General features: G+C 47.5%; 1 protein-coding gene across 3 annotated transcripts in view; it reads left to right on the top strand.

Moving 5' to 3' along the window:
* HECTD4 (HECT domain E3 ubiquitin protein ligase 4) overlaps nucleotides 1-15,914 on the top strand; it is a 226,643-nt gene that overhangs the window by 67,148 nt on the left and 143,581 nt on the right. For 2 of the 3 annotated variants that reach the window (XM_044275799.1, XM_044275797.1), the window contains exons 14-17: nucleotides 1,500-1,570; nucleotides 3,950-4,055; nucleotides 6,415-6,535; nucleotides 7,243-7,371. In XM_044275799.1, the coding sequence (XP_044131734.1) occupies nucleotides 1,500-1,570; nucleotides 3,950-4,055; nucleotides 6,415-6,535; nucleotides 7,243-7,371 (427 nt within the window). The remainder of the gene's footprint in view (nucleotides 1-1,499; nucleotides 1,571-3,949; nucleotides 4,056-6,414; nucleotides 6,536-7,242; nucleotides 7,372-15,914) is intronic. The other variant, XM_044275798.1, reaches the window with a different exon arrangement.

Here is a 15,914-nt window from a genome sequence, read left to right as displayed (position 1 = left end):
CTGGCTACTTCAGTTCCAAGTCCCTTCTGTATCCATTTTCCTTGTGTCTTATGTTTTGGCCTTTGCCCTAAAATGACAGTATTTATATAAAATAGAAATGTTATTTGGGGCAAAATGTTAGTCATTTGGTTACATTGTACCTAAAACAAAAATATCAAAGTAGCAGACAGTACACATTTCTCCTGTCGTAGGCGCAACCCTACATGGCCCTTCTTATGAAATCTAAACAAAAAGTCCATGCAGTTTCCAATCTTGCGCCCTAATAGCTCTATGAGGGTGCATTCATGTTTTTTTAATGAAAATTGCAGCTGGAAAAGCAACTAAATGGCAGAAAAAGCTAATGTGAGTAGACCCTTACAACTCCCATGCAAGCACTAACTAATAATGAGCCAGAGAAGTTACAAGTTGTTTAGTTTTTTGGCCTAAAACCACTAGTACGTTAAAGGGGAAAACAAACCGGTGACAATCATCGGTAGCTGAGCTGTAGTACGACCGCATAGCCACTACACAGTGGATTCAGCTCTCTGCTTCTGGCTCTGTCCACTCTCTTCTTTCCGCTCAGCCAGCCGAGAACAGCTGATCGATGGGAGTGCCAGATGTCAAACCCCCACCAATCTGATACTGGTGTCCCATCTGGAGCCATAAGTCATCAATATTTAATGAGTGGAAAACCTCTTTAACATACTTTGGAGTGATGTAACCTTGTCAGATTGTACTTTGGATACGTCTGTAATATAACATACCATAGGCACTCTCCAACATTGTACTCATGTGGAAAGGGTCCCTAGCAGACGTACTTCCAGTGGAAGGAGCTCCGACAGGACTGTTTACTGACACATTAGCAGTCAGCCCTCTAACGTCCATGGGAGCCTACCAACTCTCCCATGATGGCAGGCAAGACCTTTCAAAGTGGGGCTTATTCCCTTCACCCTTTTAGTGACACGTGCTGATAAGCCAAGTGGTCCGACTGAACAAGCATTCGGCTGACAGCTTTCTAAGGTATATGGCCAGCTTTACTTTAAGTGGCATTTAGTACTGTATCTGTTCAAATCAGAATCCTCCATGAGGTCGTAAGACAAATATCATATTGAGGCCTGACATGACCGAGAATGGCCACCTTTTGAAGGCTAGTAGTGCTCTCTCCGGACAGCGTTGCCTCATTCCTGGCCAGTTGATAATCCGACCGTTTAGAGGGCATGTCTGAGCATCGGGAACATTCCTCACCCCATAGAGAACAACATTGTAGGTCTCTGAGCAATGTAAACAGTCCTTTTATTATCTGCTGAGCCTGTTTAACCTTCACAAGCTGCATATTCTTCTACAGCATTAACCATGAATAATGACAGATTTACTGGTCTCATTTTTGCCTATGCTGTACATGGAGATGTGGTAAATCTATACGACTGCAGTGTATCTCTCAATTAATGGATGTCCTTTGATGTTATGTCATCTTGACCTTGATAATGTATTATATATATAATTTTTTTTTTTTACTGCAGCTTTGGCTTAAACATTTTAAACCCAGGAGAGATGGAAATCAATAACTTACTCAAGCTGATTTTAACAGAAGGTACGAATGCTTTTAAATAGCACAATCAATCTCGCGGCATTTATCTAGATTGTAATATTTTATTGGTTGCGAAAGATAACTGCTTTCTCTTGCCAGACGTGGGATCTTCTCCTCCTATTGCCTGCCTCGTATATACTGTGGCTAAATTACTAAATCTGTACCACCAGTTTTCTAAAACCTTAAGAGAAGGTTCTGAGACTGAGGACCCATCAATTTAGCAAAATCAAATGGGCCCAGGGTCACTCTATCAAGCTCCCTGCACGAGTTTTTGCAGTATATTAAAGGGGTTGTCTCACTACAGTAATTGGCATTTATCATGTAGAGGAAGTTAATACAAGCCACTTACTAATGTATTGTGATTGTCCATATTGCTTCCTTTGCTGGCTGGATTCATCTTTCTATCTCGTTATAGACTGCTCGTTTCCATGGTTACAGACCACCTTGCAATCCATCAGCAGTGGTCGTGCTTGCACAATATAGGAAAAAGCACTGGCCTATGGTCCCGGCCACCAGAGAGGTTGATGCTTTTTTTTCTATAGTGTGCAAGCATGGCCACCACTGATGGATTGCAGGGTGGTTGTAACTATGGAAACAAGCAGTGTATAATGTAATGGAAAAAGGAATCCAGCCAGCAAAGGAAGCAATATGGACAATAACAATACATTAGTTAGTGCCTTGTATTCACTTTCTCTACATAATAAATGCAACTTACTGAAGTGAGACAACCCCTTTAAGTTATAACATGTGACTAGGATGTGCCTTAACTTACTCATTGTTGTGGGCCATAAAGGTTGTATAGCGGTCCTATGCAGAGTTTTTTTATTTTTTTCTGGAGACTGTCACTCTTAACTATGTGCACATACTTCACCTCAGCCACATTAACCTGAATGGGCCTGTTGCAGTTCTTTGCACAATATCTGGTTAGGAGAAATAGAGATAAAATGCTGTACTAGTAATCCGTAATGGTCTCAGCTGCCAAACCCCACCACTAAGTAATTTATCCAAAGCATATACCATTAAAGGGAACCTGTCACCTCAAAACGCATATAAACCACCAGCTATACCTCATAGTAGCCCCCAGTCTGTTAATAATCATATGTTTGATCCGGTAGTCTGATGCTCCATAGATTAAAAAAACTATGTTTTAAGCACCATCAGCGCTATCTTGCCAGTCAGCTTGAAGTCAAGGGGGCAGCGGCTTCCTTGCGTCAAGTCAAGGTAAGCATGCCCCCTAACTGTACCATCTTTTGTTAGATTGACAGCCTGCAGTGCGGCCGGGATCACATAAGTCTCAAGCATGCGCGGTGCACTCCTTGGTAAGGCACGATCCTGTCTCCGGCTGCGCTGTTAGCCGGGTTTCAGCGGCGAACTGCTCATGCGCAAGACTTAAGCTATCCCGGCCGCACTGCAGGCTGTTATCTAACAAAAGAGAGGACGGTTAGGGGGCATGCTTACCTTGACTTGAAGCAAGGAAGCCGCTGCCCCCTTGACTTCAAGCTGACTGGCAAGATAGCGCTGATGTCGCTTAAAACATAGTTTTTTAATCTATGGCGCATCAGACTACCGGATCAAACATATGATTACTAACAGACTGGGGGCTACTATGAGGTATTTCTGGTGGTTTTATATGCGTTTTTGAGGTCACAGGTTCCCTTTAATTTATACACCCTGTAAAGTAAACTGGCACTGGCATTTCAACAACTGTTGCATAAATGAATACTACACGCAAAGATAAGAAACTTTGTAATATATTTTATTAGAGAAAAATGCCTTTTGCTCCACATATGAGCCACTTCTACATCGGCTCCTGGAGTAATAATTCTCAGCTCAGTAAGGTATCAGTTTGCAACCGCTGCCAATAGAAGTAATTGGAGCTGCTTGAGAGAGACAGAGGCACATACACACTCATTCTAAATCTATTATGTTTTCTGTCTCACGCCAGTGCTGGATTCACTGGTACTCTGCTCAGCACCGCAGTATAATGTCAATACTGCTACTTTTAAAGGTGTGTAACAGAGTGGTAGGGGAGAAGGATCTCCTTTTCTCTGTATGATCCCTACAAGGGAGACATTGTAGCAGCTAGTCTCCACCAAATAACTTATAGAAAACTGACAAAATGGAGCCTGCACAGAGGAAAAGAATAAAATTTATATAATGGCCAGATATAGTGTTATTTATTATATATTCTGAAAAGTCACCTGAAAGGAAAATATCGGTTGTTAACTGTTCAATTTTTTATTTTATTTTTCCAGAAAAAGCCCAATAGATCTAGATGGCAAAAATTTAAATGTATTAAGTAAAAAAAAGTGAATTCCAGACTTAAAAAATATAATAATATATGGTAAAATGGCACCACTTAATATCACTTGATTTTTACAGGTGATCGGAATTGTGGGCTTTCCCAACTCCGAGATGTAATTTTGACAAATCTGACTGAACAGCTGCAGAATAACAGGTTTGGGAGTGAAGAAGATGAACATTACAGGTATGTTTTGTAGCTATTACCATTATTCAGTTGCTATTCATTTTAATTGGAAATGTGAGATTTCGCCGCACACAATGGAGATTTAAAATGTTATCTCTAAATCAGATTTTGTTATGAATTAGAACTTTAGAAGGGCTAAAACGCAAATATTAAAGGGAGTCTGTCACCTACATAACATGTTTTAAACTGATTATATAGCTTTGTGGGAGGTAGATCCATAACACTGATGGTGCCCGGGTTTAGTTTTTCAGAGCCTCCAAAGTTCCAAAAACAATGTTTTAAAGATATGCAAATTACCTATCGCAAGTGCCCAGGGTGGAGCTTGTGCTGCTAGTGCCCAGTGCTCCCCGCCTGAGCCCTCATAATCATTCATAATCCAGTCCCCGTGCATTTCAACGCCGGGCCCGTTACTTAACCGGCGCATGCACACTGCATATCAGTATGCCTCTGCCCACAGTGGGCAATGTACTGTGCGTGCCTGGACCCAGCGGTGAAGCACACAAGCGCTGGATTATGAATGGAGACGAGAATAACGCCGCAAGGATACAGGGCTGGCCGGACGATACAGAGGCAAGGAGTCGGGCGCAAGTAAGGCGGGTAGCGCTGGGCACTTGCAAGACACTCTCTGCCCTGGGCACTAGGTAATTTGCATATCTTTAAAACATTGTTTTTGGCACTTTGGAGGCTCTGAAAAACTAAACCCGGGCACCATCAGTGTTATGGATCTACCTCCCACAGAGCTATATAATCAGTTTAAAACATGTTATGTAGGTGACAGACTCCCTACTAAAGGGGTATTATGGTTGTTTTAAGTTACTGCCTTTTCACAGGTTAGGGGATAACTATTAGATTGGTGGGGTTCCTACCCCTGGGACCCCCACTGATAACTGAAACGGGGGCCCCAAACTCCCTGAGTCCCCTTGAAATGAACGGAGCAGTTGATTGCACATGCGTGCGGCTGCTCCATTAATTTCTATAGGAATTGCGGAGATAGTTGAGCTCCGCTATCTTTGCAATTCCTATGGAAATAAATGGAGCGGGCGCATGCATATGCCACTGGCCCCTCCGTTGATTTCAAGGGGGGGGGGGGTACAGGGTACAGGGTCCATGTTCTCGCGATCAGTAGGGTCCCAGCGGTAGGACCCCTACTGTTCTAACAGGTCCCAATGACAGATAGTCTAGTGTTTTGTTTTTGCAGCTGCAGTTTGGGTTTTGCAGACAACAAACATAGTGTAGGTTGGTCGTTATTCCCCTTCTTTTGTCTAACCTACTATTTGCATGTTAGCACAGAGAAGAGGACAAATGACGGCATAAGGGCTCTTTTACACGAGTGGCATCCGCTGCGTGAAAGAGAGCCAAGCCCCGTTCAGGACAACAGAGACACGGAGCATTAACATGATTGATAATTTTACTACAAAATCACAGTGACAATTTTATCTCGCTATGAGTTTGTAGCAAAAAGATCACAGAGAGGCAAAGAGCATTATCAATCATGTTAATGCTCCGTGTCTCTGCTACCGGAACGGGGCTTGGCTCTCTTTCACGCAGCGGATTCCACGCATGGCATCCTCTCGTGTGAAAGAGCCCTAAGGCTAGGTCTGGTCTACACAACGACATTTTGTCGCACCAATGTCGCGCAATAATTTTTAGAATGATAGTCTATGGTGTTGCATTGCGACATACTGCGATGCGACAGTTGCAAAAAATCCATTCGAAATGTATTTTTCTGCGACTGTCGCAGCATGTCGCAGTGCGACACCATAGACTATCATAAAAATTGTCACGCGACAAATGTTGCAGTGTAGTTGTGCCCTAGGTGTCGCGTGACAGATGTCGTTGTGTAGACCTAGCCTAAGACTACAAGATGTTTGCACAGTTGCTTCATTTCTCATTGTAGATTTAAGACAACACAAAAAATAGATGTAAAGGAGGGCTTTGGCGTTAATAATTTAAAGGCAACCTGTCACCTCAAAATTGCATATAAAACCGCCAGCATTACCTTATAATAGCCCTCAGTCTGTTATTAGTGATGTGTTTGATCCAGTAATCTGATGCTCCATACATGACAAAAACGATGTTTTAATCGCCATCAATGCTTATCTTGACTTGAAGCAAGGAGGCCGCTGCCCCCTTGACTTCAGACTGACTGGTGATATAGTGCTGATGGCGATTAAAACATCATTTTTGTCATGTATGGAGCATCAGATTACCGGATCAAACACATCATTAATAAAAGACTGGGGGCTACTATAAGGTAACGCTGGCGGTTTTTTATGCGTTTTTGAGGTGACTGGTTCCCTTTTAAGTACTAATATATAGCTGCAACATTGCTGCATAAAGTTCTTCTGGTTTCTTTTAGGCTAAATGATGAACTATTGCACTATATTTTGAAGATTGTTGTTCGTGAATCTTGTGTTCTGATCACCAAGTGCCAAACTGTGTCTAAAGAAGAATTCCAAAGACTCTTATCAACTGTGCCTGTAAGACCAGTGCCCACTACATAACGTCTTCATACTCTTCTTTATGTTACTTTTTCCTTATTTCTCTGCTGCTTCTCATCATAGCCCCTGCCTTAGAATGCCCATACATGCTGAAAACTCCTTCGCCTGACCGCTGTTCCTTCGGTGCTTCCTCCCCCAAAATACACATTCTTACTCGGCTCAAAAGTGCATTTATCAATGGTGAGAAGGGAGTAGGTTGCTGCCAGACGGTTCTGGCCGTTGCTTATCTCCCACAATAGAATAGGGAATTCTGAAATCCAAAACCCTTCTTGACCCTTCTTTTCACCAACATTAGAGAGTTGGCCATTGCCACAGAAGCCTGTGGATTTTTGCTGGCATTCATCTTATACATGTGTATGACCACCTTAAAGGTATATCTGTAAAGAATAAATGAAGGCAACTGGACTTACTGTAGATTTCTTGAAAACGTTTCACTCGTTCTTCCAACGAGCTTTCTCAATTCTGAGAATTGAAAAGCTCGTTGGAAGAATGAGTGAAACGTTTTCAAGAAATCTACAGTAAGTCCAGTTGCCTTCATTTATTCTTTACAGATATACCATGACCTGGATAAATGAGAACCTTCACAGACACCTTAAAAGGGTTAACCAGCCGTTTATTTATTTTTTTGAAAACCACTGAACATACTTTAGAGTTCACATATTTAAAATGTTTTTGTGTGTTTTAAGGTTGCCTCACCATGTCTGCGCTATCTGATGGCTGTACAAAATCACCTACTTAGTAATACTGTCTTAATCAAACCTGATGAGAGTGATGACAGTGACAGCTCCCTGCAAGGGGAGACATTGAAGGTACAGGTAAACACCATATTTTATTCTAATAATGTTCTTTTTCTGTGTGTCCATGTCACTTGTAGAACACTCCATTGACACCCACCCAGATGTGCTGTATGCTATCACAATGTGAAGTGGTGCACACTGCATGATGGAAAGGTTCCACTGTGATATCAGATTTCTTTTGTTTTCATGGTTATGTGCCAGGTCACGCTGGAGCATCCACTGACAACGTCTTAGAATAAGGAACACATAAAGTCATAGGGGGAGATTTATCAAGACCGGCGCAGAAAACTCCGGTCTTGATAAATCTGCCCTGCTAGGTGATGCTACCTCGTCATTAAATTTGCTGCATCCTCCTGCAGTCCGTGCGCCTAAACAGAAATCTGTTACAACTTAGAGATGCCATAGATTCCTCGCTTCATTTACTCCAGAAAACTAGCGTATATGAAGATAAATTTGTTGGGGTGGCTGGGCAAGCCCCCATCCCGTCCTTGATATGCCCCCTTTATGGAAAGTGGCAAGGTGGGCACAAAATGTAGGAGAGGCAACAATTTTTAAAAAGTTGCAAACACATAGAAATTAACACCACTTTTCAGGCGCAAGGGAGATGATAAATCTTCCCTGTAGCGTAGTTCTGTAGACAGCTTATTGGAATGTGTATTCATTTAGTGATTGAGATCGCTAAGAAACAACTAGAATTTATAAGGTCCCTTGAGAGATTATAGACAATTTTCTTTCAGGACCACCCAAAAGTAGAATATTTTAAGCGGTTCTGAAAGAGCTGCCTACTATAGTTATTTTGTTTTTATTCCTGCGGACAGGCCCCTTCCAGAGACTTGAGGGTTCATTAACACTGAAGATTTCCCTGGGAAATTCTGTTGTTTAGTATTTATGGCATATCTGCAAGTATTCCATAAATTATTGTCATCTTTTCACTGACCATACTCTTGTCTTCGCTGACCATTGTAATCCCCTTGGCGACATCTGTACATATACGGTGGAAGTGAGGGTTTTTAATATGAGAGGGTGAGCGCCATAGCCAGCCGTTGACTGCAATATTACACAGCAGACTCCTGCCGACAGTGTCTGTGATTGGAGTTAACTGTAATCACAAATATTTAACCTCTAAAATGGCGTTGGCACTTGCGACTACAGCATCTCGGTGGTCATTTACAAGGCCTGGACTGACCTAAAGGGGATGACCAAACATGCCCCGGGGGTTGGGGTGGGGGAGTTGAACATGCCCTTTAATAACAAAGAAATTTTACCATTGCAGTCTTTAGCCTAAGCAATCTAATGATTGCATGTTCAAGTCGCCCTGGGGGAAATAAAAATATATATAAAAAAAAACGTAGGGGATCATTTATTAAACAGATATACGCCTATATTATGCATATTTGTTGCGCAGATTGCAGCACAATGGTCCTTTGCGCTGCAATCTGCAACTTTTACCCGCTCACGCCAGGTCTAAAAAAGTGGGCGAGGCGTGGGTGGGGAAGGGGAAGGGGATGGGAAGGCGCCTCTACATAACCGCCAGTGCAGGGCAGAATTTTCACTGATTTTGCAGGTTTATGTGTATCTTGTTTAAATCCATTAGGATGCAGATTTGAATATGGGAGTGTACATTTATGGGTTATGTCCTCAGAGGCATTGGAGGAGAATATTCATATAATGGCTGTGTTGTTTGGTATATCGTCATTACAATACAGATTATTAATTGTACCTTAATTGATTTATCAGCTATTCAGCTGTTCGCCATTATTTCTTGTTACTGAGTATTGTGCTCCTAATATCTGTAATTATTCTGTCTAAGGTTTTTTGGACACGGGCATCTTTTGTGTTGGTATGTCCCCTGAGGAGCCAGTAATCAACTAGGCGAAAAGCGTAGGGACTGATTTAAGGACGTTTTGCATTTTTCATTTTTATGTATTTGCTTTAAATTATTATTATTTTTTTGTTGTACATTATTTGGTGGATTATGTCACCTTAATTGGGGCACTAATTTTGTTTATTATTTTTGGCAACTTATAGTAGTCTAGGTTCATACTAAAGGCCACTATTCCACATTGTTGGAATATATCCCATTGTCAGGGCCAACCTAGGGTTTTTAGAAGGCACGAGACACGGGATCGCCCATATCGGGGTGGCTATTCCGTTAGCAGGTAGGGCGGCAGTGATAGGGACATTATTAGGGATTCTGCCCCACACCCTATACTAATGCTATGTCTACTATTACCCACCTACAACCATATGAGATTGGAATAAAATTTTGCTTTTAGTTTTTGATTTATTTTTTCTTTATTGTACATCTATATGGGTGAATTGATATTAAATAATGAATTAAAGGTTATGTTTTAAAATAATTGTTTCTCAGTGAATCCTAAAACTTTACCACTTTCAAATATAGTTCCCTTGGACGGGTGTATGTCCACTCTGTGATACCTAAAATACCCTTAGTCAGCTTGTAAAAAAACACCCAGCTTCATCGATGAAAAGAGAAATGTATTGCATAATTAGAAAAGACTTTGGTATAAATAACTTTGGTATTGTCATAATTCTAACATCCCCCAGAATAATGTTATTTCTCGCCCAGTTTCCTTGGGGGACACAGAAGACCTTGGGTATAGCTCATCTCCATAGGAGGCGTGACACTAAGTGAAAACTGTTAAGCCCCTCCTCCACAGCTATACCCTCAGCCTGGAGAGAGAGACTGCCAGTTTTTGCTTAGTGTCCAAGGAGGCAAGACACTCCCTGCTACTGCAGGGCTGTTTTCTCCTTTGTTTAATTTTTTGATTTTTACTTTTTTATTTCTTTTTGTTCCAGATCATCAGGGACAACAGAGTCGCACTAGACCTCTCTGTTCTCCCGGGGTTGAGCTGCGCCAGTGCCGGGCTCCCGCACTGCTGCCTCCCCCACAGAAGGCAAGGTGGACCAGGGCAGCCCAGCTCCCCTGCATCCCGCCAGCGCAAGGGTCGCCCGCACGCCAAGTCCCTCGCCAGCGTCCTGCCACTACGGTGCCAGTAGCTGAAGGGGCGACCCTGCTGGAACGGACCGAGGGTGAAGACGGCTGTGGTAAGAGAGAGGCTTCTCCAGCCCTACGTCCCCCTCCCTGGCCATCCTGCGTGCTGGACTCCCATGCTGGTCCCGGCGGACCTACGCTGGCTCCTGGGCTAGCTGTTGCCCAATAATTATATAGCCCCACACCACCACCATACTGGTGGCCGCAGGGCGACAATACAATGCCCCTCCATAGGGGATTGCACAGGGGTGAGCATGGCATTGCTGTGGAGGAATATAGGGCCAGAGACCTGCTCCTAGCTGCCCCTAACACAGGGGTTATGCCGTCCATCCCCCTTGCCGGTCGCAGTTCAGTAGGGGGCCCACGCTAGCTGCCCCTGTCTCTCTCTCCCTCCTTAGGGGAACTACAGATGTCCATTAGGGCAGGGGGTGCAGTGCTGGCTTCCGGGGTCTCCCTCCTTAACGGTGTGCTAGAGCCAAAGGGCCGCTCCAGGCGCTGCCAGACGCAGGGCCTCGCGGCCTGCACGATGCTCCAACAGGCCCCGGCCGACTGCTGATGCTTCCGATCGACCGGGTGCCGCAGACTTTGACCCAGGCTTTGGCCTGCTGCTCCGGACCTCTGTCTCTGCCGGCCCGCGGGTTGGGCACCCGCGGCCGTTTGGTACATGCGACAGCCGGCTCCCTCCAGGTCCCGGCTCACCGTCGTTGCCTCTTGGCCGGCCGGGCGCCGCAAAAATCTAGGCCCCGGCTTCGGGTCCTACTAGGCCGCAACATCCCGGCCTCTGTTGGAGGGGGCGGGAACGTCTCGCGGCGCGAATTCTTCCCGCCCGCACGTCCTCCGCCCCCCAGAGGATCGCAGCGCCGCCCCCCGGGCCGGATCTTTGTTAACCTGTTGGGTGTCGGCTATCTCCAAGGGCCGGCTCCCTTCTGGAGGACCCCCTCTATGTTCTGGTGGGCTTCCTAATAAGCCTATACGAGGCTATGTCTCTCAGTGCCTTGGGAGGACTGTATGGTGGCCCTTTCTTGCCTCAGAGTGGCTATGTTTTAAAAAAAAAAAAAAAAAAAGGGCTTCCATGGCGGAGTTATTAAATAACGGAATGGCTGCGCAGGACGCTGCAGCATGATACAGTGGTGCTGGCTGCATGCTATGCTTCCCTTCCGTAGGCGGCATGTCGCGCTCCCCGGCTGCGGTGCTGACCGGCTGCAAGTCTCCTCTTTAGGCGGACCCTTGCCATCTACCGGGATACGGCGCTAGCCAAGTGTAGGCGCCCCCTCTTCCGCCCGTTCTATGGCAGGACATCACCTTTCCAGTTATGGTGCTGGCCATGGGCATGAACCCCTTCCTGAGTGGAATTCTGCGCTCTCTGGCCGCAGGCTAGCCATGTGCATAACCCCCTTCTATAGGTGGAATACTACTTTCACCGGATCGGTGCTGACCATGGCACGACACCCCCCTTCCTTAGGGGAACGCTGCACTCACTGGTTGTAATGCTGGACAGGTGCATGTCCCCCTTCTGGGGCGGAATAATTGCACTCACCGGATTCAGTGTTGGCCATGGGTACGACCCCCCCCCCCCCCCTCCTTAGGGGAACGCGGCACTCTCACTGGATTCCCTGCCGGCCATGTATGTAACCCCCTTCGGCGGAACGCTGCACTCCCGCTGTGTTCGCTGTCGGCCATGTGTATGAAACCCTTCTATAGGAGGAATTCCGAATTCTCGCCAGATGCGGTGCTGGCCATGTGCACGTCCCCCTTCCATAAGCGGAACACTGCTCTCTTACTGGATTTACTGCCGGCCATGTGCATGACTTCCTTTCGTAAGCGGATGGCTGCACTCTTATTGGTTTGCATTTCTCGCGGTAGGTTGCTGGCCACGTGCCTGAGTGCTTGCACTCTCACCAGATCCGCTGCCGGCTATATGCATGGCCCCCTTCCGTGGGCGGTGTTCCGCACTCGCGCTGGATTGCTGCCGGCGTGGCCATGCCTCTTCTCCTCAGGCGACATTCATGCACCTTTTTACTGACTGGGTGTCATTGTGCCAGCACGTTGCCGGCCAGGTGCATGACCCCCATCCATGGCGGATGCTCGCGCTCTCCTGGGATGCGATGGTAGCCTTGTGCACCCCCCCTCCCCCCTTTTTGTTTGGGTCACTGCATTTTCACCAAATGCGTTGCGGGCCGTGAGCATGGCTCTAGCAGGGGTGCGCTGCTTGCACCCCCTTTGGGAATGGTGCTGGCCTTGTGCTTCATTCCATGGGCGGAAATTTGTACGCTCACGGGATTCACGGCTGTCCGTGTGTATGCTGTACTGGACGTTCCCCTTTCATGGGCGGAGTAGTTGCACTCTCGCGAAATTCGGTGTTGGGTAGATTATTGCACAATCTTTTATTGCTAGGATATCCGGTGCATGCCCCCCCTTTTCAGGGCCTTTCCACTCTTGCCATCGGCAGAGTTGCCAGGTACCTTCCCCCCCTTTTTTTCCGGGCGGACTACTTGCGTTCCTTCGCATGCCGGTACTGGTCTTGTGCATAACTCCCTTTCGGGCTGCACTTTACACTTCCGTGGATACTGTGGGACGCTGTGGCTGTGCGCTCTGTGCGTTGTTTTGGGCCGTGTATGCCTTCTCCTCCCTTGGGTGGGTTGGCCTTCTCGCTACCTGCAGGGTTGCTAGTACGTATGCCTCCCTTCTTCCTGCGACATACTTTTTTTTTTCTCTCTGGGGTGTGTTTGCTTGTCGCAAGCTTGCACTTTCTCTGAGGAGATCGTTCTGTCCACTTGTGAGCCTAAGGTGTTGTTGTCCGACACGCGACAATGGATGCTCAATGTATTCACAGCTGTATATCTTGTATGTACGTAGACGGGCTCTGCTGGCTCGCTACTGCACTGAGCTGAGTGGTACCCATTCTCCGGTGGGGTCCCGTTGTTGTCGGCACCCACCATGTTCGTTGGCCTTTCCACCTGGGGAGTGTTCGGGGTTCCTTGATGCGTACCCATTCGTCATTTAGTGGCATTGTTTCCCTACGCAACCGGTCGGGGTCGAGAGTGTTGTCTACAGTGCCGCTCGACCTCTACGTTGGCTCTGGCGGGACTACGGTTCCCTCGCCTACTACCATTTCCTCTTCTCGGATGCAGTGTGGTGTGGGTCCTTCCTATTGGCGCCCTTTGCGCTCCAGTCTGTTGCTGCCAGGTTCAGACTGCTCCTCTCGGGTAGGTCGCCCAACTCTTCTTGGGTGCTTGATTGTCCAGGTCCTGGGGACCTCCACCTTGGTTTCTTCAGGGTATTCGCCTGCTGCGACGGTGTGCAGGTAGTCTCACAGAGTAGAGGGGATTCGGCTCTTCCTTTCCTCGCCGGCTCGGTTTTTTTTGGCTTCTGCTCTGGGTTTGTCGTTCCAATGTGGCTGCTGCCCCGGCCAGGCCTCAGTGGCTGTTCCGTCGTTGCCCCCCCCCCCCCCTCCTCTGGGGTGAGCATGGTTGTTCGCTTGGATGGTTCCGGTGTTACTTGCGGTCTCGTACCATCTCCCTCGTTCTCGCTGGCGGTGCTAGCGGTTTGCCGGGCCTACCGCGTTTTGTCCTCCCACTGGGTGCAGGTTGCCTTTCCGTTCTGGGTGTATGGTCCTGTGGGACTTACTTTCTCAGTGCCTTGGGAGGACTGCCCTTCGGTCAGGATTGTCCTTGGATCTCCCACACGGGGCTGTGGAACTCCTTTCTTTGGTGGCTACATCGACTTGGACTTGGCCTGTCTGGTTTGGGCATCTGTCGGATGCTGGGCAGACCCTTCGGGTTTCTTCCGTCTGTCCTTCTGCTCCCCCACTCCGGTCGGATACGGGGCTATGTTGTTCGGGGGCCGACAGGACCGTGGTTTCCGATCCTTCGGCCGTGTTACTGGTCTGCGCCTGATCCCATTGGGTTTTCTTCCGCTTACTGGGTGATTCCTGCGAGCACGCTAGTGTTCGCTCCTGGCCGTGTTTTGTCCAGGATCTGTTGTAGGACTTAGGGGTTTTACCGGGGGTTCTGTGGGAAGCTGGGCGTTCCCCCACTCTGCCTTTCTCTCTCCATGGTTCTGTCTTTCTCCAGTCCGACCTGGATCTGGGACTGGGACTCTGTTGCTTGAAGTGTCAAGTGTCAGCGCTGTCCTTCCCCTTTCGGCGTTCCCCGGCCCTCTGGGCCTGTCAGGGCCCTTTTCCGTGGAGCGGCTTTGGGGTTCCCTCGTACTGCCCCTGGGTACCGCCCTGGGCATTGCATACTGGGCTTTTGGCGCTCCAATCTTTCCCTTGGAGCCGTTACAGGAGTTCTCTCTACTCCTTCTGTCCTGTACGGTTATGTTTCCGTAGCCGTCGTGTCTCTGGCGGGTGCCTGGGTGGCGGCCCTTCTTGTTCCGAGCCTTCTCTTTCCTCGGGACAGGGCTGTTCTCCATCCCGTCTCTTCCTTCCTTCTGAAGGTGGTGTTTGTCCTTCTTATCAACGAGGCTTTCGTCCTTTTCCACCCATCCCCGGGTACGGACGCTTTGCCGTTGGGAGGTTGTTGGACCTTGCGGTTGTTTACTTGGAGATCTCCGACTCCGGTCGGCGTTCGGTCTCTTGTGTTTCCAGGAGGTCAGTGCAAAGGTTGATGGCCTCCAGGGTGGCCTCCTCCGCTTTCTCAGTGTGGCTTTTTGCTGTGGTTATCGCACCAATGGCAGGGTTCTGCTTTCGGTGTCACCGTTCATTTCATCAGAGCAGTCGGTGCCTCCTGGGGCGGGGGTGTTAGGTTTCGGCCATTCATTTGTGCAGGGCGGTCACTTCTTCCTTGCACACCTTACCGAGTTCTGCTGGGGGCATACTCGGGCTTCGGCGTATGCTGCCTTGGGCCGCCTGGTCTGCAGGCGGTGTTTTCTTGATGCCTTCGGGTGCTTCGCCTTGGTGCTGTGGTCCCTCCCCTCTTGGACTGCTATTGAACGTCCCAAGGTCTTCTGTGTCCCCCAAGGAAACTGGGCGAGAAAACGAGATTTTTGTATTACTTACCAGTAAAATCTCTTTCTCGCTCTTTCCTTGGGGGACACAGCACCCACCCATTCTTGTTTTTTCTTGCACGGTTTCAGAGTTTGTTTTACCCGTTGGGTAGTTGGCTTGTTGGTTCCACTTTTGGACTTTGCCTTTTCTCACTGCTTGGACACGCAACTGGCAGTCTCTCTCTCCAGGCTGAGGGTATAGCTGTGGAGGAGGGGCTTAACAGTTTTCACTTAGTGTCACGCCTCCTATGGAGATGAGCTATACCCAAGGTCTTCTGTGTCCCCCAAGGAAAGAGCGAGAAAGAGATTTTACTGGTAAGTAATACAAAAATCTCGTTTTTATTATTTCTAACAGTGTTTCCCAACCAGTGTGCCTCCAGCTGTTGCAAAACTACAACTCCCAGCATGCCCGGACAGCCTTTGGTTGTGCGGGCATGCTGGGAGTTGTAGTTTTGCAACAGCTGGAGGCACACTGGTTGGGAAACACTGATTTATAATACCGCAGGATTAGTGCCGTAAAAAAAAGTGCCAGGATTACTGTGATTTTTCAACTCTTTCC

This window comes from Bufo gargarizans, chromosome 1 (genome assembly GCF_014858855.1).
Source record: "Bufo gargarizans isolate SCDJY-AF-19 chromosome 1, ASM1485885v1, whole genome shotgun sequence".
Lineage (NCBI taxonomy): Eukaryota > Metazoa > Chordata > Amphibia > Anura > Bufonidae > Bufo > Bufo gargarizans.
This window is presented reverse-complemented; position numbering and strand designations above follow the sequence as displayed.